Source organism: Pinus tabuliformis, chromosome J (genome assembly GCF_031772625.1).
Source record: "Pinus tabuliformis cultivar Carrire ecotype Pingquan chromosome J, CPIR1, whole genome shotgun sequence".
NCBI classification, from domain to species: Eukaryota; Viridiplantae; Streptophyta; class Pinopsida; order Pinales; family Pinaceae; genus Pinus; species Pinus tabuliformis.
The window spans coordinates 1,212,975,595-1,213,001,645 of NC_142295.1; the positions used below are offsets into that span (position 1 = coordinate 1,212,975,595).

General features: G+C 38.1%; 1 protein-coding gene and 1 pseudogene across 3 annotated transcripts in view; both read right to left on the reverse strand.

Moving 5' to 3' along the window:
• Positions 1-26,051, reverse strand: part of LOC149231503 (ABC transporter G family member 35-like) — a 111,378-nt gene that overhangs the window by 30,615 nt on the left and 54,712 nt on the right. For 2 of the 3 annotated variants that reach the window (XM_089379207.1, XM_089379209.1), the window contains exons 6-14: positions 23,606-23,659; positions 23,303-23,393; positions 22,909-23,210; positions 22,544-22,825; positions 22,142-22,455; positions 14,100-14,260; positions 13,848-13,951; positions 13,264-13,417; positions 12,469-12,618 (exon numbers count right to left, since the gene is read on the reverse strand). In XM_089379207.1, coding sequence (XP_089235333.1) covers positions 12,469-12,618; positions 13,264-13,417; positions 13,848-13,951; positions 14,100-14,260; positions 22,142-22,455; positions 22,544-22,825; positions 22,909-23,210; positions 23,303-23,393; positions 23,606-23,659 — 1,612 coding nt within the window. The remainder of the gene's footprint in view (positions 1-12,468; positions 12,619-13,263; positions 13,418-13,847; positions 13,952-14,099; positions 14,261-22,141; positions 22,456-22,543; positions 22,826-22,908; positions 23,211-23,302; positions 23,394-23,605; positions 23,660-26,051) is intronic. The other variant, XM_089379208.1, reaches the window with a different exon arrangement.
• On the reverse strand, positions 6,624-7,296 carry LOC149231504 (small ribosomal subunit protein uS14z/uS14y/uS14x pseudogene; annotated as a pseudogene).

Here is a 26,051-nt window from a genome sequence, read left to right on the forward strand (position 1 = left end):
TGGTCCACCAGGCGGTTCCTCAGCTGTCGAACTCTACGTTCCAGGATACGTAACGGTTCGACCGTTATGACTCCCTCGTCCGAAACCTGCAATTCTTTCCACTGGATGTTATGAGATAGATCAGCTACATAATGTCTTAATACAGAAACATGAAATACATTATGAATTCTATGCAGGTGGGATGGCAGGGCAAGACGATAGGCAACAGATCCAACTCTTTCCACGATTTTAAACGGTCCTATAAATCGGGGTGATAACTTTGTCCCTTTCCCGAATCGAATAGTACTTTTGTTTGGTTTGATGCGGACGAAGACCTGGTCCCCTACTTCATACCTCCTATCAGATCGGCGGGCGTCAGCATAACTCTTTTGTCTATCCTGGGCTTCCTTTAATCGCTGTCTAATCTGTCTGACCTGCGCTTCCATTTCATGGATTAATTCTGGTCCTATTATCACTCGGTCTTCTAACCTGTCCCAACTTAACGGAGTTCTGCAAGGTCTGCCATATAAAGCTTCAAATGGAGGCATCCCAATTGAACTGTGATAACTGTTGTTGTAAGCGAATTCAACCAAGGGTAAATACTTTTCCCAGTGGGATTGCTGATCCATTACATACATCCGCAACATGTCTTCAAGTACTTGATTTACTCTTTCAGTCTGGCCATCAGTTTCAGGATGGTAAGCCGTGCTTAAATTTAGCTGAGTACCTAAGGCTGTCTGCATGCACGTCCAGAATCTGGAAGTGAATCGCGAATCTCTATCGGATATAATCTTCTTAGGTACTCCATGATATCTGATAATCTCGTTTATGAATACTCGAGCCACGTCAGCAACATCATAAGTATCTCTTACCGGAATAAAATGGGCGCTTTTTGTTAATTTATCCACCACTACCAGAATGGCATTGTGTCTTTGAGAAGTAAGAGGTAGTCCAGTGATAAAATCCATAGAGATGGTCTCCCATTTAGACATAGGAATGTCGTGGGGCTGTAAGAGACCTGCTGGGTGACAATGATCTGCCTTTACCTGCTGACATTCCAAACATTTTGCAACAAATTGAGTGATATCCCGCTTCATGCCTGCCCAAAAGAAGAGTTTCTTGATATCCGCATACATTTTTCCTACTCCAGGATGAGCACAATATACGGCTTTGTGAGCTTCCCTGAGGATGGTATCTCGGAGATCTTTATCATCAGGAATGTACATCCTTCCATGGAATCGCAAGATCCCATCGCTTTCTAATTCATAACCCTCGAACTTAGATTCTTTCGCCTTAATCCCCTCAAGACTTGCCCTCACTTTTAAATACCAGCTGTCTTTTATAAGGTGATCCCGCACTCGCTGTCTTAAGTCCACCTTAATGGGTATGAGAGAAAATATCCGGGGTCTCCTGCTTAAGGCATCGGCTACCACATTTTCCTTTCCCTTAATATATGATATTCCGAAGTCATACTCACTTAGGAATTCACTCCATCGCCTTTGCCTGGCATTTAAGTCTCTTTGGGTGAACAAATACTGTAGACTTTGATGGTCGCTTTTAAGTGTAAACCTTCGTCCTACCAAATAGTGTCTCCAGATCTTTAAAGCTAGCATCACAGCGGCCAATTCTAGATCGTGAGTAGCATAGAGTTCTTCATGAGGTTTTAGCTTTCTGGAAGCATAAGCTATCACTCCCCTATCCTGCATCAATACTGCACCCAGCCCTTGCTTGGATGCATCAGTACATACTGTAAAGTCTTTGCCCATATCAGGGACTCTTAGGATTGGTGCGCTGGTGAGTAGTCTTTTGAGTTCAGAGAATGCATTATTACATTCCTCGGTCCACTCATACTTAACACCTTTACGCTGGAGAGTTGTGATTGGCTTCGCGATTTTGGAGAACCCTTCCACAAATCTCCGGTAATAACCAGCTAAGCCCATAAAGCTTCGTATCTCATGTGCATTTCTCGGTATTGGCCAATCCATGATCGCTTTTACCTTCTCAGGATCTACTGAGATTCCTTCACCTGATATGATGTGACCCAAATAATGAATCTTTTCCTGAAAGAAGGAACACTTGGACAGTTTTCCATATAACTGACGTTCTCTAAGGCAGGACAATACTAACCGCAAATGCTCCTTATGCTCTTCTTCATTCTTGGAATAGATGAGAATATCATCTAAAAAGACTTGTACAAATTTATCAAGATACTGACGGAAAACACTGTTCATAAGATTCATGAATACGGCTGGCGCATTTGTTAACCCAAATGGTACCACAGTAAATTCATAGTGCCCAAAACGTGTCCGGAATGCTGTCTTAGAGATATCATTTTCAGAAATCCTTAGCTGATGATATCCTGATCGAAGATCAATTTTTGAGAAGACAGAGGCTCCTTTCATTTGATCGAAAAGATCATCGATCCGCGGCATAGGGTATTGATTCTTTACTGTAGCGCGATTCAAGTCCCGATAGTCTATGCATAATCTTAAGGATCCATCTTTCTTCTTCACAAAAATTACAGGAGCGCCCCAAGGTGAGGTACTGGGTCGAATAAGCCCTATATCGAGTAGTTCCTTCAACTGGATTTGTAATTCCTGAAGTTCTGGAGCTGTCATTCTATAAGGCGTTTTAGAGATCGGTTGGGTACCTGGCTTTAATTCAATAGTGAGATCCAATTCTCTGACCGGGGGTAATCCTGGTAGTTCCTTTGGAAATACATCCGGGAACTCGGCTAACACCGGATATTGTTCTAAGGACGGTCCCTTTTCCTGGCTTACTTCGTGAATTGCATAAGCCTGACAACCCTTCCTTAAACAACGCTTCACCTGCATTGCCGAAATGTAGCGTAAAGAGATTTCTCTCTTAATTCCTTGAATTTGGATTACTTCTCCCTCATCATTTAAGCCCAAAATCCTTTTTCCATAACAATCTACCCACGCTTGGTGAGCTTCCAGCCAATCCATACCTATGATAAGGTCATACGTCCCTAGGGCGGTAACGTACACTTTTAGTTTAGTCGAACAGACCCCTAGGTCAATTTTGCATTGATCCACACTCAAGCCCACGGTTTGGAGTTCTCCTGAGGCCATTTCCATGGTGGAAATCATTTTGTCTACGAGCTGCCAGCCCACATTTGTTTAATGCATATGACGAAATGAAACTATCTGTGGCACCAGTATCAAATAAGATTTTGAGTTTTACACCATTGATAATACCTGATGATTCCACTACAGTGGATTGATGGGCTGCTTGGTCGTGGTTGACTACTGCATGAATTCTATGATTACTTCGCTTGGCTGATATCGGCTCCCTCCCGGTGCTTTGCAATATGTCCGATGACGCTTCTGGGCAGTTACGCTGGAAATGCGGCCCCCCACATCCCCAACAATTGAGCTGCGCTGGTCCTCTTGAATTAAGGTGTGAGTTTCTAGAGAACGAGCCGCGTCCTCCCATGCTGGTTCCTCTCGCACCCCTTCCTCTGCCGGTAGTCCCTCGCGATGCCCATGGTCTGGTGCTGGACGATTCTGCAGCTATAGTGTTTACCGCCATGGGAACTCTTGTCCCCATACCTGGGGTATACCTGCTACTGTAAGGTGGCCTCGAGCTACCTCCTCTGAAAAAGTTCCGGGGAGCCTTCCCTGGGAGTCCTGATTGTAAAGGCCCTGCTGGCCCTATATCCTTTTTGATTCCAAGGTGCTCTTCTGCATAACGGCTACATTCGACTGCCTCGGCTACCGATGATGGTTTCCACATACTTACCAAGGCTCTGATGCGGGGGTTTAACCCAAATATGAAACGTTCAGCTTGACGTTCATCAGAGTCTAAGTAGGGAATGTATTTTACCAGCTCCATAAACCTTATTTCGTACTCTTCCACCGTTTTACTCCCCTGAATTAGTGTATGAAAGGCTCTGGCTTGCTGTTGTTGAAAATATGGGGGTAAATACTTCGCTCGGAACCTTTCCTCGAACAGATCCCAAGGAACGTTGTCTGATGTAAGGTGTAGCTGCTTTTCCAGGTTTCCCCACCAAATCAGGGCACTTTCCTTTAGTTGAAACACGGCAATTTTTGTCTTTGCTGAAGGCGAATATTCTCTTAACCTAAAGCACCGGTTCATCCCTTCCAGCCATGCCTCAGCGCGTTCACCAGCTCGACCTCCCGAAAATTCTGGGAGTCTAATTTTCTGAAGCTCTCTAGAGATGTCTTCTCTCGATCCTCTGGGCTCCAAATTATGTGGTTCCGCTGAACTGGTGGCTGCATGCTGAGATTCCTCTTTGTTTTTAGCCTTAGTTGATTCCTTTAATGTTTCCAACAAGGCCTGCAAAGAGTTCATTATCACAGCCAACTCTGGCGCTTGAGCGTTTGATGTTGACTGCTGCCTTGGTGGTGACGAGGGTGAGGGGGATGGCGACGGTGGCGGTGGCGATGGCGACGGTGGCGGCATTAATGGTGATGATGCTGCCTGGTCACGTCGTCGTCGCTCATACGTCTTTACCATCGTAATGGTCCCTGAACACAAATAAAATGTATATAAATATAAAAATATGGGCGGATAACCGAATTTTAACACACCAATTTCCTTGCAACTTCACATTTTAAAACGGGTATAGTTTTGCTATTTTACCCGCTAGGCGGATCTTACTGGTACCGAGGTCAAGGAGGGTGGCCACGCGACCTCCTTGTCCTAATGCAGGGTTTTCTAAAAATGAAAATGAATAATGCAGAAGTGTATGGTTATTTATTCCCTAAGGTAAGACATCCAAATTCGTTTCTTGAATGGCATCTGATGTTCACTATTTTAATGTATATCTGATCTACTGGTACGATTAAAAATTCCCCTGATTCATCTACTTCAAATTATCACGGTTCCTCTAATGGTTTGAAAATAAACTTCAACATTTTGTTATGGTCAATGAGTTGTAGTTGGCTCTCTTAAAAATTTAAGAGGCCTTAACACTCTTTGTTCTGCAGAATTGACCAGAACTCTAGTGTTTACACGGTCATTGTAAACATAGTGTCTTTAAAAATCTAGATGGCAAGGCGCATATATATATATATATATATTTTTGTTATTCTGAAATTCAAAAGTAATTTAACCCATGCCATTGTCATTGCTTTCAGGTTATCTACGGTCAACTGGTAATGATATCATTAAAGACATTTTATAGCCATTTATTTAGGAAGTATGCTGCTATTTCCCAGTAGTTTTGATCTGGAAATTTATGAGAGTTTGACAAATTGTCTCCAGAGTCCTTTTTACCTTTTAGATTATTGGCCACATAGGGTTTCTAGGGATGAATTAAGAAACTTGAAAATGTTGAATAATAAAACTATTAAACCAACATTCTCTCAAGGTTCAGCCAAGGTATTGTTGATGGGTCCCCATGCAAGTGGAGACTATTTTTAGAGGTCCCTTGATTCCTTAATTTCTCAAATAATGCAATGAACTGGTTCAGTCTATACCCCCATATAAAGTATTATTAATTTATTTTATGAAAGAACAAATTCATTTAAGGGAGTGCCACCGACACATTCGGAGTTTGAATAATCATATCACAAGCCGTTCATTGGGAAATAAATTGAAATTGAAATTTGTATTAATGTCCACAGAGTCTAAAAGTCAAAGGGACTAGTGGCTATAACCAGTAATGATAACCAAGCAAAAGAGGCAACAGACACCTTGGGAAACTGTGTAAGGGCTTGTCCCAAAATAAAAGAAAAATGCAGGAACAACCACATATGGGACAACTGGGTGTGCATTTTTGCACACAGTGCACACCTTCATCCAATCATCCTCAAGGGGATGGTTGTGTGCATTTAAAAAAATATTTACTATCATTATTTATCCCTAAACTCTGGCAATGATTGGTAAATGCCATTTCAAATACTTTATAATGCAAAGCAATTGAAAGAAAAATTAGCAAACACAGAGCAACATAGCAAATTTGAAAACAACAAGCTGCTTCCAAAGGAGATCAAACCAACTAAATTGAAGTTAATTCAAACAAAATGATACTCCACCAATGGTAAAATAGTATGATTTATGGGAGCTTAAGCTGAAGACAAAAGGATGCAAAAAGGTAAATTAAAACAATATCGGCATTCTCTGTTCTGGATTTCTGGAACAATTGGGCATTCTGTTCGTAGGCTCTACAAATTCATAAACCAAGTATGTGTTTTGGAACAGTCAACTAGGCATCGTTGAGAAAATGAGTACGTCGTTATTTCATTCATGTCTTCGTTGCCTCTGCCTTCCAAAGGCTCCCTACAGTTGCATTATACATTATATTTTCTTTATAGACGAAAAAGCTTTCCTGCTTTAATTTAACCAGAGGAATCTGAATGGATGTACCATTATAAAATGCTTGAAATCCAATCATGAAAAAAAGAATAAATGTCAAAATGATTACTTTTACAAAATAAAGTTTGGTTGAAAAGGAGCCTCTAACAAAACGAACATGATAAATGGATTGTAAAATCGATATTGCAAATAGACAAAGGAGATTGAAAAAAAAATGACGATCAACCATAAGAGCACAACATAAATTCTCCATAGTGGATTTTGGAATAGAAACTAAATAATTTCGTTGTCCCATTAACCAAGGATTTAAATCAACTACAAATTATGATTCTATTCGTCAATGAACTTCAGAAAATTTGTCTACTAAAGCTCTACATATATAACCTTTATGTAGAGTTATAAATCAGCTTGAATCAGCCTTGACAAAATTTGATAAATTATGAAGCATTTCAATCTTTTCATCGGTAAGTTCTGAAATAAGAATGAAATTTGAACAACATAATAATAAACAATAAACCAAAACCCCGATTTCTAACTGAATTATTTCGATTGACTCGATAATGGGAAAGATCACTGCCAACATTGCACCGCCTTCACCAACGAATTCCATCTCTCCTAGCGATACTTATCAAATCCGTTGTCTTTGGAATAAGAGCGAACGCACTGTCGGCAACAATTAAGACCATATTTCCTAATCAAGCCATGTGGATTGCCACACACCCGACAGGTGCGGGAACCGGGCCCATATTTCTTGGGATGAGAATTCCAGACTGCGGAGTGAGGCATCTTCGATCAAAAAAAAATAACCAAATTCGACCTCGCAACCTCGTATTAACTGGTATGACTTCGCTCCTTCCTCGCCCTGCCGCTCCTTCTACTTCGCTCCGTTGTATGCAACACTGGATTGTCTTCAAACCCTAATGTAAGTATATGAAGGATGCTCCAACTATTAGGACGCGTTTTATTCCACTTTCACGTCCGCAAAAGCCCTAACTTGGTGTCGTTGCCCCAATCGTAAAAATCGGCAATAGACACCGTGGGGTTGGGTGATCGAATCACACCCCTTCCACCATTCCGCCTTAACCAACAGGCCAACACCATTTTCACTACCAATGTGCCACAACGACATTGTTTGACGCTTTTATCCGTAACTGTGAATATGATTTAAAGTTCCAGCTGACTATACCATTAAATAAAAGTCACAAAAAGATTAAGAAATTCAATCCTGTCTTTCGAACGGGTAATTTAAAACATGGATATTTGGATATTACTACACTACAAAACCGGGTATGGCAACCGGTGGGGAAAACACTGATAAAACATTGTGTTAGCTGAGATTTTGAGTATGCTATCATCAAACCTACGAATGCGGTGATATGTAAGAACCGCCAAAAACGCAGCTATCCTATAACTACCAGAAACACAGCTATATAAACCAGGACCGCAACAGTATGCTGGTGGAATGAATTCTTGGTTGATAAAGGAAACCTTAGAGGGTTTAAGAGCCTGCGGTTGCATAATCCAACAGAACAAAAGCTATTAAAGAGAATTAAATCACAGCGCACAGGAGCGTAGGGTTGGGAGGTCCGAAGGTTTGAACAGGGCTCTGATACCATGTGTAGTGCCCTGAATTCGAACTTACAGTAAACAGATAACACTCATATGAAAATTTGAAAACAGTAATACATAAAACTGTAAGCTGCACCTACCTGTACTGCTGGCTGACCTCCGATGCTGCTGCTGAACTAGCAATTCTGAACTGCTGGCTAATTTGATCCAATTTCGGGATGGCCAATACCACCCTACCAGACAGAGCAACCTGGTTGCTCGATCCAGAGAAGCTCTCCACAGAGGCTCTCTGTCCCTCCGTGCCCAGAACTCAGATCACTCAAAACTCTGCCATTTCAAGTTTACTTCTCCTGTTTTTGCTGATCAATTCTCAATCCTCTCCGGTTTTTCTCCCCCTGCTCCCGGGTCAGGCTGCTGTTATAAATATCCCCCCTGCCTGGCGGTGGCCGCCCTCCCACTTGCAGCCACCGCCCCTCAGCATTGAAGTTCCTCCGCGATATTTCTTGCAATCAATTTTCAGTAGGTAGGGGTAGTCTTTATTAGCTCAGATATTTTGTTTATACGACCCATTATATGTGATATATATATATTGTGATTGACATCCCTGTTGTCACGTTATGGCTTAAGTTCATAACTTTAGCTTATATTTATGTATATGCATGACTGTTCTTTAATACATAGTTTAACTTTAATGATATTTCTTATAACATTTTATTTAATATAATTTACAAACATTAAATGTTTTCACTTATAACATTTTATCAAGTATCTGCTATAATTATTTAATGATGTATATATATACTTATAACATTTCAAAATATGTTATAATCTTTTAATGATATATATATTTTTATTAAATGCTATTTGTAAAGTCTAACTATATATACCATAAATTTAATGTATATATATATAGATATATTCATATATTATAAAGTTTAACATTTTAATTAATGGGTCAATTAGATGGGTTGTTACAGTGCAACTATAGCTTCCTACAGATCTGCACACATAAACTAGACATACCCTTGTAAAATGTGGAAAAATAAACTCAAAAAACAGAAATATTAATTTCTTGGTTATGATAAAATTTTAAGCACTTTTTCTCCAATGCTACTAGCTATATATGATAAGAAAATTGCAATAAGCCAGAAATAGAAAAAAGGGAAAAAATTATAATTTTTAAATAATGATATGGTTTGAAGAGTGAGGTTTTACTTTTTCCTTTTAAGCTTATCGATTTGCAAAGTTGCAATCACAACCCTTTCTTTATCAATTTTTCTTTTGAGACTAGAGATGAGTAGGGAGTTGGAGGTGAAAATATCACACTCTTCGCCTTCAACAAACTGTAAATAAATTCACCCTCACTAGGAGGATCTACTCCATTGAGATGCCTCAATTATAGCAGAAATAATAGTTTCAATAGTCCATAATTCCGGATAGAGATTCCCCTAGAGGGCTTGTCCAACACTTAGAAAAGTGTATTTTTGGCTAGTAGCAAAGAGTGATGTGAAGGATTGGACCTTGATATCTCCTTCCGTGTGACTATTTATCCCTCAAAGGATCACTATAGTAGTCTTCTGATAACTGAAGTATACAATTTAGTTCTTAAAAGCACAATGGAAAAATCAAGAAGAAAAAGCATATAAGATCAACTCAATACACGAGAGTATTTTTTAAAATAGTTTCTTTGTGTTATGGCATAAAAATGATCTCACAATCAACAACCTCAAAAGGGAGAAGGAACTAGCAATGCATAATTTTCATTGCTAATTAGCTAGTTTTCTCCTTCCATTAAAATAATAATAACTTGACTTGTCATCCACAATAATTTTGGAGACTAAGTCGACTCGAGAAAATTAGTATTTTATTATAATGAGTTTTCTCACATAGGTGGGTCAAATTGACTCTTACACACAAATCAATTCAACACTCTGCTTGCTAAGGGTCCAAAAGGTCAACAAATGAAGAATAGTAGTCATATCCCCCCCAACATTCTTCTTGAAGCCTCCAATGTCCACCTCCATAACTCGACTTGGCTTGGGAATTAGCTTGATCACTTTGGGAATTCATACCACTTGAAGAAGAGTAATCACTTGACTTTGAAACAAATACTTTTTGTCCTTATCTTCTCAATAATAGACACCTCCAATGGCTGGTTTGAATTTTCCAACAACTATTTCAGCTCTGACTTGCATTTTCCATGCATAGTAGGTCGAAATCACCACCATTCTCTCTTGCTCCAATGCCCTTCCTTACTTGGTCAAGTGTTCCACTAAAATAGATACTATTTTCCACATCATGCCCTATAGTATGACCTGTTAGATCCAAAATTCCACAATGTTGCCACATAAGCTTGGTCAAACCCCATAAATCATGGTCAAACTAAGGATTTCCAATGCCCTTGAAGAAGTGCAAAAACCAAGACATGGGTTTTGTTCCTCTGATTACTTAAACCACTTTAGATGTAATGCATGTCCAAAACACTTCAACAGTTCACCTGCTTTTCCCCTGTAAATTTGCACAACCTGTTTGACAAACTTGGACTAGTCACTAGACATATCTTGAGTATTCTTTCTTTGATTGGAAAAATTCCACATGTCATGTTATCCTCTCATTGAATTGAACAATCTAAGACGATGTTGAATTTTTTACTTTTGGGACCACTTTGCATTGGGAAACATGAACTACTTTGGGAAACATGAAATGTCACTAATTGTGACACTACCATGTCTGAGAAACATTTGAGGATACTAAATCAAATCCAAGGCCACCTACAGACTCAATAGATTCATAACCATGTCGAAAGACATAGGTGCATTGGACTGGCCCCTACACTAGTGATCACCCCTACAAAGCAAGGCTTCTCTAAACTATGCGTCCTCATAAAAACCCATCCAAGGTCCTCCAATCCTATCTAGGACATAAGGCACAGTGACCAAATCAAAGGGACTAGCCATGGTCTAACCGACAAGGTCTAGGATACCTGATACCTATGTCATAGGGTTCGACGAATTCAAACTGAGGTTCGAAATTCTGTGAAGCTCGGAAAAAAATTCAAGTTCATTCAGGTTCCTTGAACTTGAACACCAAATCTAAACGCAGGATCCAACAAACTCAAAGTATGCCTGGCTAAAAAACCCTCAGTCACTCTAGTTCTTTCCATATTGGCACCAGAGGTTCACCCAAACTTCAACAAACTCGAAGTACAGTTGGCTACAAATAAAGAAAAAACCCATGCACTGGTTTATTCAATCAAGCCATCGGCATCTAACCCATTCTTCAAATAGCTTTTTGTTAGAAAATCAAAGGTGAAGTAGATTTTCTTTATTGGTAATTACTTGTGAGAGTTAATATTATTTTTTTCTTCTTCATCAAGCAATTACACAAACTATTCTTCCAAGATCACAAAGAAGTAAAGGACACAGAAATTTCGGATTTCAAGCCACAGCGAAACCCCTCAAAAAGGGAAAACCCAACAATCCTCTTCTTATTGAATCAATTCAAAATGAGATATCCAACCCAAGTCCAAAGACTTCCTCCAAGTCAGCCCTCCTCCCAAGTTATGGTATCCTTGCTAAAAGATATAGCATTTAAACAATTTTATTTCTTTCAAGCATGTCTTGACAAAATCTATCACCGTATTATTCTACTTTTCTGTGATAAATTAATAATTACCATAATTTATGAGAAATCTTCTTATCTAATTATTATATTGTTTTAATTGCATCTTATACATGCATGGTCACAAACCTTATTTTTTGTCCTAAGAGTCGTGATCAAATGCTGTGTTTATAGTAACTGTATCGAGATTTCATACACAAGGGTTTTATTCCCTTATTTTATATTCTGAGTTTCCTCCCCTTTTTTCCTATATTGTGGCAATATAAAGCAGAAAGTCGTTACCATGGTATTCCCTGCGTTGTTCCTCTTGTATAATTTGAGTATTTGAGATATTTCAGAAACTTTCTATTTAGTTGATAAAGGTATTTTCATTGTGGCTCTACTTATATTGGTCATTTGGTGAGAATAAATACGATAATTTGGTTGACCTACAAATTAATTTAGCCCAACTTCCAAAGGGAAAAGGGTAATAAATGCCAAATGGAATTGACGGTGTAAGTTTCAGCTGCATGGGAGGTTTCTTGATGGCCATATTCAGATGGCTTATCACCACTATCATAATAGTAACTCGGTGCATTTACACGCTAGCCCCGAGTGGAAGCTGTTTTTAAGAATGTTTTCAGGTACAAGAAGAAAAATACATAACAGGCAATATATTTTCAATATCAAAAATCCATAAAAGCCTGCCTGCTTTCATTCTAGTTCTCCCAATATGAGGAATAAGTTATACCAAGTTTTTGTTTGATAAGGGATCTTAGGATAATAGGGTCAAACAATTAAACCTGACATGGAAAGCTTCCCTTAACTGAATTCATTCATTCAATTACTTGTTCTTTATATGAAAAACCATGGTAACTAATTCATCTTAAATCCTAAACAATATATTGAAAAGTATATGGTATTTTCCTTAACAATAATGTTGAATGGCCAAAAATAAGTAGAACGCTCTGACCCATCCTCAAAAATAGATTTCAAAAAGAAGCATTAAATCCTTACCCATACTTTTTACTTCTGTGCTTGATACTGAACGATGTGTACATAACATTATGTTTGATTTAGCATGCATATCAAAAATAGTATCTTCTTGACCATCTTGGATTTTAGCTAGCTTTTCCAGAGAAGTTACAGCTTGGGACTTGCTGATTGCTGTTTATATCATAACGATTTCATCAAATAATTAGATTGATAAAGTATTTCATTAGGAGAATTTTGAGGTCTAAAATGGGCTTTCTAGGGAAAATAATAAAATAATTGCAAAAATATTAAAGAAGAGTTATGAATTTTGGAGGCAAAAGAAAGAAAACTACTTTCTTTAATTGTAATTTCAACTTATCTCCTTATAGGTTTACTCAAATATTAAGTGTGAACATTCGTAATTGCAAAATTAATAAAGAAGAGGAATGAATTTTGGAGGAAAAAGAAAGAAAACTACTTCTTTAATCATATTTTTGACTTATCTCCTTATAGGTTTACTCAAATTTCAAGTGTGAGCACTACAAGTGTCCACGCTTGATATAAAAAGATAAATAAAAAATATGATTAAAGAAAATAGCTTTCTTTCTTTTCTCTCCAAAATATTTTACCCATCGGGATGATATCATCATATTAAATACTATTGGTTCTTTTAAAAATGATTTTGTTATTACATTTTTCATTTTGTGACCCATTTTTTACCTCAAAATTCCCTTAATGCTCCATCAATTGTGTCAAAATCCATAACTATTGCACTTTCCTCATCAAAACATAACTTTGACATGCATAATCTATCCTGTTTGACTAAATGATACATACGGTTTAAATATGTTAAAGCAAGAGTGTATCCAAGGTTGAATAGTAATGTAAATCCAATCAAACTTCCAAGACCTATCCAATAGAAGTAGCCTTCATGGAAAAGCCCACGACTCTCGAGCACCTGTACACCAAGACTGGTGTTTTGAGGAGTCATCTGCCATCACAGAAGAAAATACAACTAATTATGCACAGCGTCATTTTGTAATAACTAATAAAGCCCATTGTATCAACTGCAAACATTTGTGTTGAGTTACAATATAGAGTAGCATAAACATGCCTCGCTACAGATTGTCTTGGGAAGTCAACGACTTTCATACACATATCTAAATCACATTGGTGCATTAACTAGGAAGAAAAGACATATTTGGCAAAAAGTCATGATGCAATTAAAACAAGATTCTCAACAGTGCGTAGAATCCACCTCACTTGCCAAGCACAATGGCATTAAGTGCCAATAATACAGATTTGGAATAATCCTCTTGCCAAATAATAACAAATAATAATATTAGAACCAGTCCAGTCTTTATAATGAAAGCTAATGGAAACAGGAATAAAATAATAATACATATGCTTTTATGCACTACCTTTCTCCACCGTGGAGCAAGGAACTCATTGACTGTAATTGCAGTTTCCCCATAAGACAAAGGTGAGATCCAGCATCCCCATTGCCACCATTTTGGAACTGAAGCTGTAAGCCAAAACATCATCAACACATCCAATTCATTTTGTAATGTACTCACACGGAAAAATGTTGCTGACCTTAACAAACTCGTACAGTGGACCAATTCAGTTAATTCTCAAAGACATAACATGTCTTAAGAAAAGAATGGACTTACATCGTGGGATGAGGAATCCGCTAAATACCACAACCATCAGTGTTGCCAAACAACCTCCAGCGTTGGCAATAACTATGCTTCGACAAACTCCAGCTATTGCACGGAATAGTGCAGTTGCCATTTGACTCATAGCAAAGAAGACAAGAAATTGACGAAAAAACCTAAGGATCAGATTCACAAACACTAAACTTCAGTTCATATCAACATGGCATTTCAATGCTTAGAACTTATCTTTTCTTCCATGCAAAGAAAGAGTGAAAAAAATGGAGGGAGCAACTGGTTGACTTGTTCCCCGCCTTTGAACACACAATAAAAACATTACACAACCAATTTGTATAACCATTGAGCAATTTTAATTAGTGTTATTATTAACGTTTTACCATGAGAGAGTATATAAAAATTCAAAATAAAAAGAAGATACTAAAGAGCACTTTAGGCATAACAACATGAAACTTTGTAAAGTCTTTTATTGGAGAATTACACCCTTGTTAACCATTTGCATGGATCAACTAAATATTCTATCTGCATTATGCTTAACTAGAGGAATATTAACTTTCACGACCATGCTACACTTCCTACAAAGCTAAACCATAATAATTGGTTAGGTCTTTTATTCACCTTAGAAAATGGCTCATACTCACATTGGTTGCGAAAATTGGATTTTGGAATAAATGCGCAGGGGTCAAAAAGTCAGACTGGAGAAAAACTCAAGAAAAATTGGATTCATGAAAAAATGCAACAGTATTTTATTTTTTAATATTTTCTTTTTCTGTTTTATTGACATTTTTTTCTTGCTAGCGATTTTTTTAAACCATATCTTTCAATGAACTGTGAATTTTTCTATTTCTCAAAGAATTACATGTTTTTTCCCTCAGATTTCTCATTTCACAAATAACTTGGCACAAAAATGGCCAGAAATCAATGGTTTTTGCAACTCTAAAAAGTACAAGATGTCCATCATCATCCTTTGCCTATAATAAGAATCTCAAAATCTTTAAAAAAAATCGTAAATACTTCTTAACATCCTGCTAACATTAAATGCTACTAAACTGGCACTATAATACGCTTCAAAAGTGTCCAACCATCTCTTCTGATTTTGATTGAAAACCACGCATCAGTTGGAAGTGCTAACGTCAAATGATCATCCCTTTGATCTCCCTGCAAATCATCATTCAATGGCCCTATAAATATGCATATACACTAGCAAAAACCACAAGAGGTTATTACCGAGTGCGTTTCTCCGCAAAGAAGAAACAGATTAACCGCCTTTATAACAGCATTTGAAATATGTGAGGACACTGGCAGAGACTATCGGCCAATCATATGGACGTGCAGGTATTGGAACAAGGTACAGATATAGCTACGAACAAGCTAGGAAGGACAATCGTAGGTAGAATAGTAGGTATAATCCATGCGGGTACAACAATAGGCAGAGATGCACAGGAAAGGAATGAGCAAGTACAGCATTAAGAAAGGAAGTCTTACAGCTGGTCATGCAATTGATGGAAATTCCTATTTCCACCTCTATAGGAAAGTTAATGCACCCTGACATGCAAGGGGAATAGTGGGTGCCTTGCATTTATATTTCTGCCAAAGTTGACTTTGGCATGTTAGCAGCAAGGCATCCACTATTCCCCTTGCATGTCAGGGTGCATTAACTTTCCTATAGAGGTGGAAATAGGAGTTTCCTGCAATTGATGCGCAATCTTTTGAATCACCTGCACAAGGCAGTCATACGGTAGGGCAGCCAAGGCAAACTGGAGTTGAGCAGATTTTTCCAAGGACAAAGCTCGGGGTTTTGTTGGGGCAGGGGCAATGTTTACTGGGGCAAAGTAAATATAGGAAGCATTCTCCTCTGAAATACAATGCCCTCAATTGTTCTAATAGTGATGGTCCATGTGAGCAGTGGTCAAATCTCTGAATGCCAAGTTTTCAAGAGCTAGGGTTTCCAGTTTGAACAAGTACAAGAATTATTGGTCTCCCCTTCCCAAAATGGGGAATTTGTCTCCATAAAGGAAGAGTTTGTTGTGGTCTTAAGCGCAGACATGGATGTAATGGGTGTAGAGTCTAGAGCACACACCTAGCCTCCAGAAGCCTACCAAGGGCTCATTTTCATCCACAAAATCAGCAGGTACAATCTCCAAATGTCCTCCAAAGTGGAAAAGTGAGCTTCCAAATAAGTGTTTCAGCCTTCATGTCACCATCCAAAGTGGGCATTCTAGTCTTACAATGCACATCTGTCCCCACAAAACTGAGTAACAAACACTCAAACAAGGGAGATCCCCTTCAAGACAGCTCCTAATGTGCAACATCCAGCTTCCAAAGGCTCTCCAACAGTATGCCTTCTCCATAAGCCACACACATAATGCATCCAAGTGTCTTGCTTCAGGTTGGCTCAGGAAGGTCTCCATATGCTTAGGTCAGCCCTAATCCTTATTCAAATTAACCCGATATAAGCGCTAGTTAATCATCTCCAAGGCTGAAACTTATATAGGAGCGCTTCTTCAAGGTCTGAAACAAGGCTCTAAGGCCTGCTGTGCAGTGTGTACACAATATACATTGTATCTGAACACATGACGCCAACAACTCCCCTGTCACCCGATATTTGAGCAGATCCCTTGCATGTGATTCATCTTGGCCTCAACAGTTCCATTCCGTCACAGATAGATACTGCATATCTGTTTTGTTCTGACCCTAGTGTGGGTTCATTCAATTGTTTCTTATAAGATTGAACAGGTTGCACACAGTCGGCACTTTGACTTGCATATCCAATTTGAGAAGTGATACTACTGCCAATATGAGTTCTCACATTTTCTTTGAGAAAAATCTGATCAGAAACCTATGGGCCGCCAAATAAATTTAATCGTCAAATGTGACCAATGAACTGAGTCAAAACCTTAGGATGGATTTCAGTAGCTTCCACTCGATTTTTTTCAGCCTCTGGGTCTTGACCGATTGCATTATCACAAACACAAGCTTGAATGCCACAGAATTTCCAAAAAGAAACAATTTATCTTGCTTCTTGTCTCCCAAAGAACACTCAACAACATGGTGTTGGGAGGAAACTCTCATGTCTGTAATCTGAAAGTCAAACCACCTCCAAGAATTACCAGCACTTTGTCTATTCCCTTTCTAAACTCACCATCTACTTCTTTCAAATCATGTCCAACAAAATTTCCCCTAGAAATATGTATCTCTCAGTTCTGAAAAACAAACGATAACGCATCTACAGGACACATGATGGAGACTCCAGAAACTGTACAGCTGACAGCTTCTAACAAAGCTTGTTTCATTAGTGTGAGAGAAGTGCATTGATCCCTACGAACAGACGACTACATTGTGATTTTAAAGGGCTTCACCAATGGGACGGGTTTACTTTCAGGCTTGTTTTCCAGTAGCACAACCACATTCTCTACCTTCAGGTAAGCATTTCTTCCAACTTGTTCATGCCCTGTGCCGACATTGCATTCTGGAGAACAAGTTAAGTTTAATCATTCGTCAAACACGCCAAACCACGCCTTTTAAAAGCATAGAATGGCAAAGCAAGTAATGGTCAGCCAGTAGATGCAGAGTAATAATCTTTCCAGATTCCAATGGATTCTCCAATATAAAACCACTGACCCATAATAAAAGGATGTGTTTGAAAATCCCTAGTATAAAACAACCACCCTGGTGAAATCATGGCTACCATTATCCCAGGGCAACACAAGGTAATAGTCCTTTGAAAATCCCCAGAAGGTTTTTATCATTCCATGGAGCTTGAAACCTGTTAAGTTTTGTATAACAGTTTCGAATATGAAGAATAACTTTGCAATTTTTCAACATCAGTAGAAGGATACCCAACTCCTGAGGCATATCCTATGATATAGATTAGTGGATAACATTACCAAGATGTAACCATATTGAAAAAAATTGGACAGTGAGCATTTCATCTGCACCTTTTAGCATCCTCTAGAATTTCATTAGCATACAAAAGTATTCATGGGAATAAGTGTGTAGAAGAAACAAAGTTGCAGAAAATGTGCCCCCCACCTCCAATTTCCATGCCTAAAATGTTTTGAAACAGGAAAATATTTTGAAACAGCCTAAAACACCCCAAAATATTTCAAGGGGCATCTTGCCATTTGGCAATGTGCCCCGAAACCCAAGCCTGTGTTCCAATCACATTTCTGCCCAAAAAGCACATGTATCAGGCCCAATAATTCACTTGAATGGTTCACCAAACCGCAAAAAACATAGAACAGAGTGGGAATAACAATAACATTAATAATAGGGGAGGAAATAATGATATTAACGATAATAATAAAAATAATATTTACGATAATAATAATAATAATAAGGTGTATGATATAGAACAGAGTTTGAATAATAATAACATTAATAATAGGGGAGGAAATAATGATATTAATGATAATATTAATATCGATGAAAATAATAATAATAAGGTGTACGATATAGAACAGAATTTTAATAATGATAATAATAATATAGGAGGAAATTATAATATTAATAATAACATTAATATCGTTAATAATTATAATAATAATAATAACCTTGATCCGGGGAGTAATTCTCACCCTCTACCCCCCAGCAATAAGGTGATCAATCTCTCTAGCTTTTCCTTTCCCCCGTCTGTTTTTAGTCTCTTAAGTAAGGGTCTTAATTTTGCCTTAGCTCCGAAGAAAATTCCAGTTGAAGACATCATCTGCAGTGTAGAATTTGGTATTAAGAGCCTTCCGGATAAAACTAAGGACACGATTAGGCAAGATTGTGCCGTGGCCCTTAGGAAGGCAAAACCGCCCCGTAGTAATATCAGCAAAGCTGAGTTTGAGGCTCTAAAAACCTTAAACCAAAATCGCAATATTGTTGTCCTAAAAGCCGATAAAGGTGGGGCAGCAGTCATCCTTAACAAGGATGATTACCGATCCAAGATGTTGGATCATCTTAACAATAGTGGAAGTTACAAAAAGCTGTCCAGGAATCCTTTAAAGAAGGTTTCAAAGGCAGTTGCTCTTGCTATCAAGTCCTGTAATTTTACTGATTCTTTTTCCCAGAGGCTCATAAAAAGCAACCCCATCACCCCTAGGATCTATGGCCTTCCAAAGATCCACAAAGAAGGGGTTCCCTTAAGACCTATTGTCAATATCATCAGTGGTCCTACTTACCTTCTTGCAAAATTCCTTGCCTTAAAGCTTAGACCATTGGTTGGTTGCACAAAGTCCTTCGTAAAAGACTCTGCGTCATTTGTTGATGATCTTAAGAAGGTGAAGCTTGACCCGGATGATATTCTAGTGAGTTTCGACGTAGTCTCCCTTTATACTTGTATTCCCATCAATGAGGCCATGGAAGTTATCAATAGGCTCACTGACCCTGATATCGCTCAGTTAGTTGAGTTATGTCTTACTTCCACCTTTTTTAGCTTCGAAGGAGAGTTCTATGAGCAAACTTGTGGGGTGGCCATGGGCTCCTCCTATCCCCAGTCGTTGCAAATCTTTTTATGGAAGATTTCCAATCCAGAGCTTTGTCCTCGACCCGTCTCTTGCCAAAGCTTTGGAAGAGGTTTGTAGATGACACTGGTATCGTTTGGTCTCATGGTCATGATGAGTTGGATCTCTTCTTCCGTCATCTCAATGAACAATCCTCCGCCATTAAGTTCACTATGGAAAAAGAAGTCAACAGTTGCCTTCCCTTCCTGGATGTTCTCATCTCAAAGAATATTGATGGTTCCTTCTCCCACCAAGTCTTTTGAAAAAGGACTCACGCCGACCAATATCTCCATGCCAGCTCTCATCATTTCCCTGCTCAGAAGTTAGGCGTTCTCAACACGTTGGCTACTCGTGCATTAAGAATATCTGATGAGAAAAACTTAGCGAAGGAGAAGGCTCATCTCCTGGATGTCTTCGTTAAAAATGATTACAGTAGACACCTAGGTCAAAAAGCCTTCCTCAAGGCCTGGAAGGAGCCCTCTGTCCAAAAAGATCCTAAAGACTGGATCCTTGGTGTACACCTCCCCTACATCCAAGGAACCACTGATAGGATCGCTAGGATTCTTAAGAGGCATAATATCCCCTCGACCTTTAGACCTCTTAACACCATTCGTAGCTCGTTGAGATCTGTTAAAGATCCTGTCGACCCTAAAGACATGAAAGGGGTCTATGTCATTCCCTGTTCCTGCGGGGCCCCATACATTGGTGAAACTGGTCGCTCAATTAATCAAAGGATCAGTGAGCATGCAGCAGACTTGAGGCATGGTAGGGCCAAGTCCTCAGCCCTTGCTGAGCATGCCGAGAAAACTAAACATCAAGTCTGTATCGAAGAGGCTCAAGTTATCGCAAGAGTGGCGCAATTTCACCATCGTAAATTGAGGGAAGCCCTTGAGATTGGGAAAAGACCTCTGAATCTCAATAGGGATGACGACTGTAAGATTAGTAGGTGTTGGATCCCAACCCTTTTACCTTAGCCTCTTCTTCGCGTGACTCCTCTCTGTTTGTTTAGCTGGTCATTGTTTTCTCTTGATATCATTGGTTTAGTAATAGTAATATCACCCTTTTAATTATTCACCCTAGACCTGGATTATTAATAATTAACTATTGCAATTTTATTCATTTCACTCATATATTAAAAAAATAATAATAATAATAAACAAATAAAAATTAAAATAATAATAATTTTACCTGAGACTAATATTATTAATATTAATTGGAAATTAACATTATAATATTAGCTTGGAGTTAATCTTATAATATTACTAAAGGTTATTACAATAATATTACTATTAATGACAACAATTTAATAATTTGATATAAAAATAAAAATAATAATTAATAATAATAATAATAAATAAATAAATAAAAATTAATAATAATAATAATAATAGAATATAAAAATAAAACATAAATTACCCTAATATATTATTGATAATAATATTCAAAAATGTTAATTTAAAATTAATATAGTAATATTAGCTTGAGCTTAATAAAATACAATAATATTAGTGTAAATAAATAATTAATTAATTAATAATAATAACTAAAATAATAAATATATATTTATATTTATATATTATAACCGTTAAAGGACTTTTTAACCGTTGCCTGTTCATATAGCCGTTTATATAGCCGTTGAAAGACCTGCATACTCTATTTAACGGATCGCTATTAGCCTATTTGTACCTCAACTTGTCCTGACGATGAACCACACTAGTTGGTTCGACGATGAACCACACTAGTTGGTTCGAAACGCGTCGACAAATGATTCTCTATGTGATTTTGCTGAAATCTCTAACAATCAAGAAATTGTCCTCTCTGAAATTTTCATTAATTTTTTATCTTAAATTAGTAATTAATTTTATCTATCTTAATGTTGATATTTACCTTTATTACATTTTACTATCATTGACTTCAATGTTATTGTTAAAGGCTAAAGTGGGACCTCCATTTAAGGTTGTTTGATGGTAGAATCAGAGAAATTGAACCTCATGTGAAGAAGATAGAAATGAGGATTCTTTTTTCAGCTTTCAACACACTTAACAGTTTTTCCACCATTCCAACATGTATTTAAAGCAGAACCCTGTACCTCTTTCTCCTACTCTCTTTGAGCTAGGAAGTGGGTGGTTCTGATATTGAAGCCTACAAGGATAATAAGCTACTCAATGGTGCCAATTAAGCGAAACCTTTATGCTGCCGAATGACAAATTAACACTAACATCATTCTTACTAAATTATCATTTATGTCTATTATTTTAATTTTTAATTTTCTTGATCCTTTTATTCCAATTTTCATGATAACGTACTATATAAAGAAAAAGGAAAAAATTATTTTTTCTGAAATACTTATATTTTTGTATTTTTCAATGTTGTATTCCCCCATTTCAAAATTTTTGGGAGGACATCTTTTCTTGTCATACCTATTTTGGAAATTCGTACCCATTTCCATGTTCTGTGAAACTTAAAGTGAAACATGCAAAAGCTCAAATGCAGCTTAGTTTTCTACAGAAAGGATGGGATCAAGCAATATTCTTAATAGTGAAACTAAATACAGACCTGCCAGCTTCAGGGGAGTACCCAATCCCATAGTAAGTAATTGAGGTCCAAATAAGTGAATCAAACAATGAATGTGGAATCTTCAGAAGAAATCCTGAAAGAGTGTATGCCCATGCTGGGTAGAAGTAAAGGTCCCTTTGTCTGAAGAACACTGGAAGTCGTCTAACTGTCATCACTAGCTCTGGAATGCCAATGAAGATCATGATCATGAGGGAGAAGAATAGAGAGGCAAGATAATAACGTCCATGCTCAAGGTCAACGCGCATGTGTGACCGGAAGAACAGTGTCATTGCAATAAATGCAACTGCAGAAAGCTGCAATGAAGGATTGAGGCATACCTGAGTTAGTTATAAATAATACTGCTCTGGTGATCACTTAGATAATCAGGACAAGTTAAAATACCTGTGCTTCCTTGATGACATAAACAAATGAGTTTCTCTTCATAAGTAGCCACTCTCGATCAAAACATGCTTTGAACAAATCCCATTTTTTAAGTGAGTACTTGCTGAAAGACAGGGAAGCTCTGTGGCCTTCGGACTTATCAAAAGGTTTAGAAAGTTCTTTTGCCAACTTCTGGCCAACATAAAACTGTTTGAATTTCTGAGAAAACTTCTCTGTTGAAATGTATCTATACGGCTTTTCCTTGTCCTCCCAATACTGTTCTTGACCCTTTCTAGAGGTAACCTGCACCATGTCATCAAAAGATGTAAGACAATTAAATCTCATTCCAAATCACAAAAGGAAAATGGAGATAGCTCTATATTTACCTCCTGCAGAAAGTCTGCAATGCCCTTACGCTTTGGACACTTGAAGCCACAAAACTCAAAAAACTCAAGAACATGATCACGGGGCCCATGGTAAACTATCTGTCCTTCTGACATTATAATGATATCATCAAAGAGATCGAATGTCTCAGGTGTTGGCTGAAGAAGTGAGATGACTATAGTAGCTTGCCTAATGTGCGCAAACTGTTGAAGACACTTAACAATCTGAAAAGTAGTGGAGCTGTCCAAGCCAGTAAATATCTCATCCATGAAAAGAGTTTTCATTGATGACACAATCATTTCCCCTGCAGAAAGAATGAATACCACTGATTCTTATTCAAAAGTAAACGAAACTTGAACTTCCAAAGATTGATACACAGACAAAATAAGCCATTACCAATTGTCACTTTTTTTCTCTGCCCACCAGAAATTCCTTTTATCATGGCATTACCAATTACAGTGTCTGCACAAATATCCAGACCAAGGATCTACAACAGTAACACACAGGCAATAAAAGAAAAGAATTGGAACTTGGCAGAGAACAACACCACAAACATGAAAAAAATGTAACATGCATGACAGAGCAAAGATAGCTATCAGACCAGTTAAAAAAATCTAAATACCAAGAATTTAAGATCTAGAACATAACATAGTAATGATTCCCCATGAATGAAGTACAGTGGATGTAAGAGCTCTTTACCTTCAAAATATAATCTGTTTGAAGACTCCCTTTCAACCCCTCAATTGCAGTGGCCTGGAAACAAAAGGGGGAAGATGTCAATAATCAAATTACAGAAAGAAAACCAACAGTAAATTTTATATATAACCATTGGGGGGATGCACCATGCATTATGAGCTGAGTGACTCTAGGTTCCTTTCATGCTCTAACTGCCAGATCTCAACAGTCACAGAGAAAAGGCAGCCAACGCCAGCATCGTGTTGGCCAGGTTGTCAGGGAGTGAAAGGAATGCTGCCTCAGCTGGCCACAGTCCTCCCATGTGGCCATTAAATGATAGAGTTCCTACATTTACTTTGGCAATCTCAGAATACAAAAAAGCAGCAGGAGAATGATGGCTGGAAAATTGGTATCCCTGAGCTTGAGCTCCAGAATGAGGAGTTGGAAGACCACCAGAGAATGACAAAGATAACATGTCCAACTTGGGCCTGATACTACATGCAACTTAATATTTATTTCATTGTTATCATCGATGCAGCCTTTATGGCATATTAATCCTGGACTCTAATTTTGCTAATGATAACCAAGTGGTGATATCTTGCATTTAGCTGCTCTAGGGCGATTTCCAGTCTTTAATGGTATGTATTGCCTTTTTCTTGTGCCTGTGCTTGTGGTGCCAATATGGTGGCCTAAGTTTTTTGTGAAAAATTTCCTATTTGTAAATAATCCTTTCCATCCGATTCAGGACTTCAGGGTATCGTATTAAATCTCTCTTAGCTATGAGATGACTATGCTCCCTCCCTGAGAGGATCTTCCTGGACACTGACCTCAAAAGATCCAAATTGATAGAACTCAAGCAATGTAGGGTATAGATTATGGCAAGTTATGGGAGGCACGTTCTACAACTTGGGGAACCTCATAATATTTTCCTCCTTTATGTTGTTCCATGCTACTCAAGCTTAGTGCACTTCACATGCTTCCCTTACAGCAGTGGAACAAGTGTGGTCGACTATGTCTTGGCCAACAAGGAGCTACTCCCACACATTTAGCACTTTACAGTCTCTCCTCTTTCCCATCCCATGTGCTCCACGCACTACTATCCTCTTTGACAAGATGTCAACTCCCACACCACTTACATTTAACAATTGCTTCCTCCAGTACCCTATTTCTCATCCCACGAGACAATCTCAATGAAACGCCAGTTGTTGCATGATAACTTCAAATATTGTTCTCAACTCATACCCCCATTCCACCCACTAGTCCACCTATGGCCCTATTATCTTTCAGACACTTCCTGAAGGAAAAGTCCAACCTTACTCAAGGGGAAGCCTAAGGATACTATCTAGTGAACCATTGTCTATCACCTATGTGATTAACTCCACTCTTTAGGCTAGGGAAACCAAGCCAAGGGGGAATCCCTAAATCAAATCCTAAGTTTGATCATTGATGTAGGGAAGAAATTTATCCTAGGATTAGTGCACTCAAATAATTCAAAGGTGCAAGTCCTAAAATCTTGGCAGCAAGAAAATTTTCCAAAGGGAAAGCCCAGAACACAAATGGATAATGTATATAAGAGTGTTAGTGTTGTTAAGTTGTTAACAACCCATGTGAGTGAACCCTAGGAGAAAATTTGTCTCCTGATGTTTTAACTCGCTAGTCATCAGCCCTATCATGATCCACAAGTAGCTAGCTCAAATGACTCTCATCCATTTTCCGATCAGTGCTTTGTTGATATATCCTACCCACCCAATAAAGGTGGGACATCAAATATGAGGTACATTAACCATTTTTGTATTAAAGTCTTTTCATTTAATGTTTTAAGGGCATTCTAGTATGGATCAAAGGCTGAATTGGATAATAGACCGCATTTGATTTTACATCTATTCCCTTGCTTCACCTTGGTGGTTATTAGTTGCCCATAGTCTAGTGTGACCTTCCATGAGGCCTTTCTTTCACTATCTAAAAGGGGCATGTTACCGCAAATTCTAGCATTTTAGTGAAAACCTCACAAAGCACCCAAGGTTAAGGGAAACAATGGGATCAGCCACCATTGTCACCTCAATAGTTGTTCCCCTACTACTCTGTGGATAGCTATTATCCCCAAAAGAGAGGCTTTCCTAGTAGATCTCAAGATTAGGTATCCCAAGAATTACAAAGCTAAATACCCTCCAAGGATTCTACTAAATAAACACCCAAGGATATTATTCAATGAAATAGGGCTCCGGGTGAGATGAGGTAATGAGTTCAAATAACCTATGGCTAAATCTAGAGGGCTTGGAAAGTCTTGGAGATGCTCAAATAGATCTAAAACACATATTACCTTGAAAGTAATGGTTGTTATAAATTAGGTTTTTTTAATAAGCACACTTTACAACATGCAAAATTTATAACAGCAATAACAAAACAACCTATAATTAATGATAAATAATAAATAAGCAAGGCTATTGAATGAGTAAACAAAGGAAAAGGT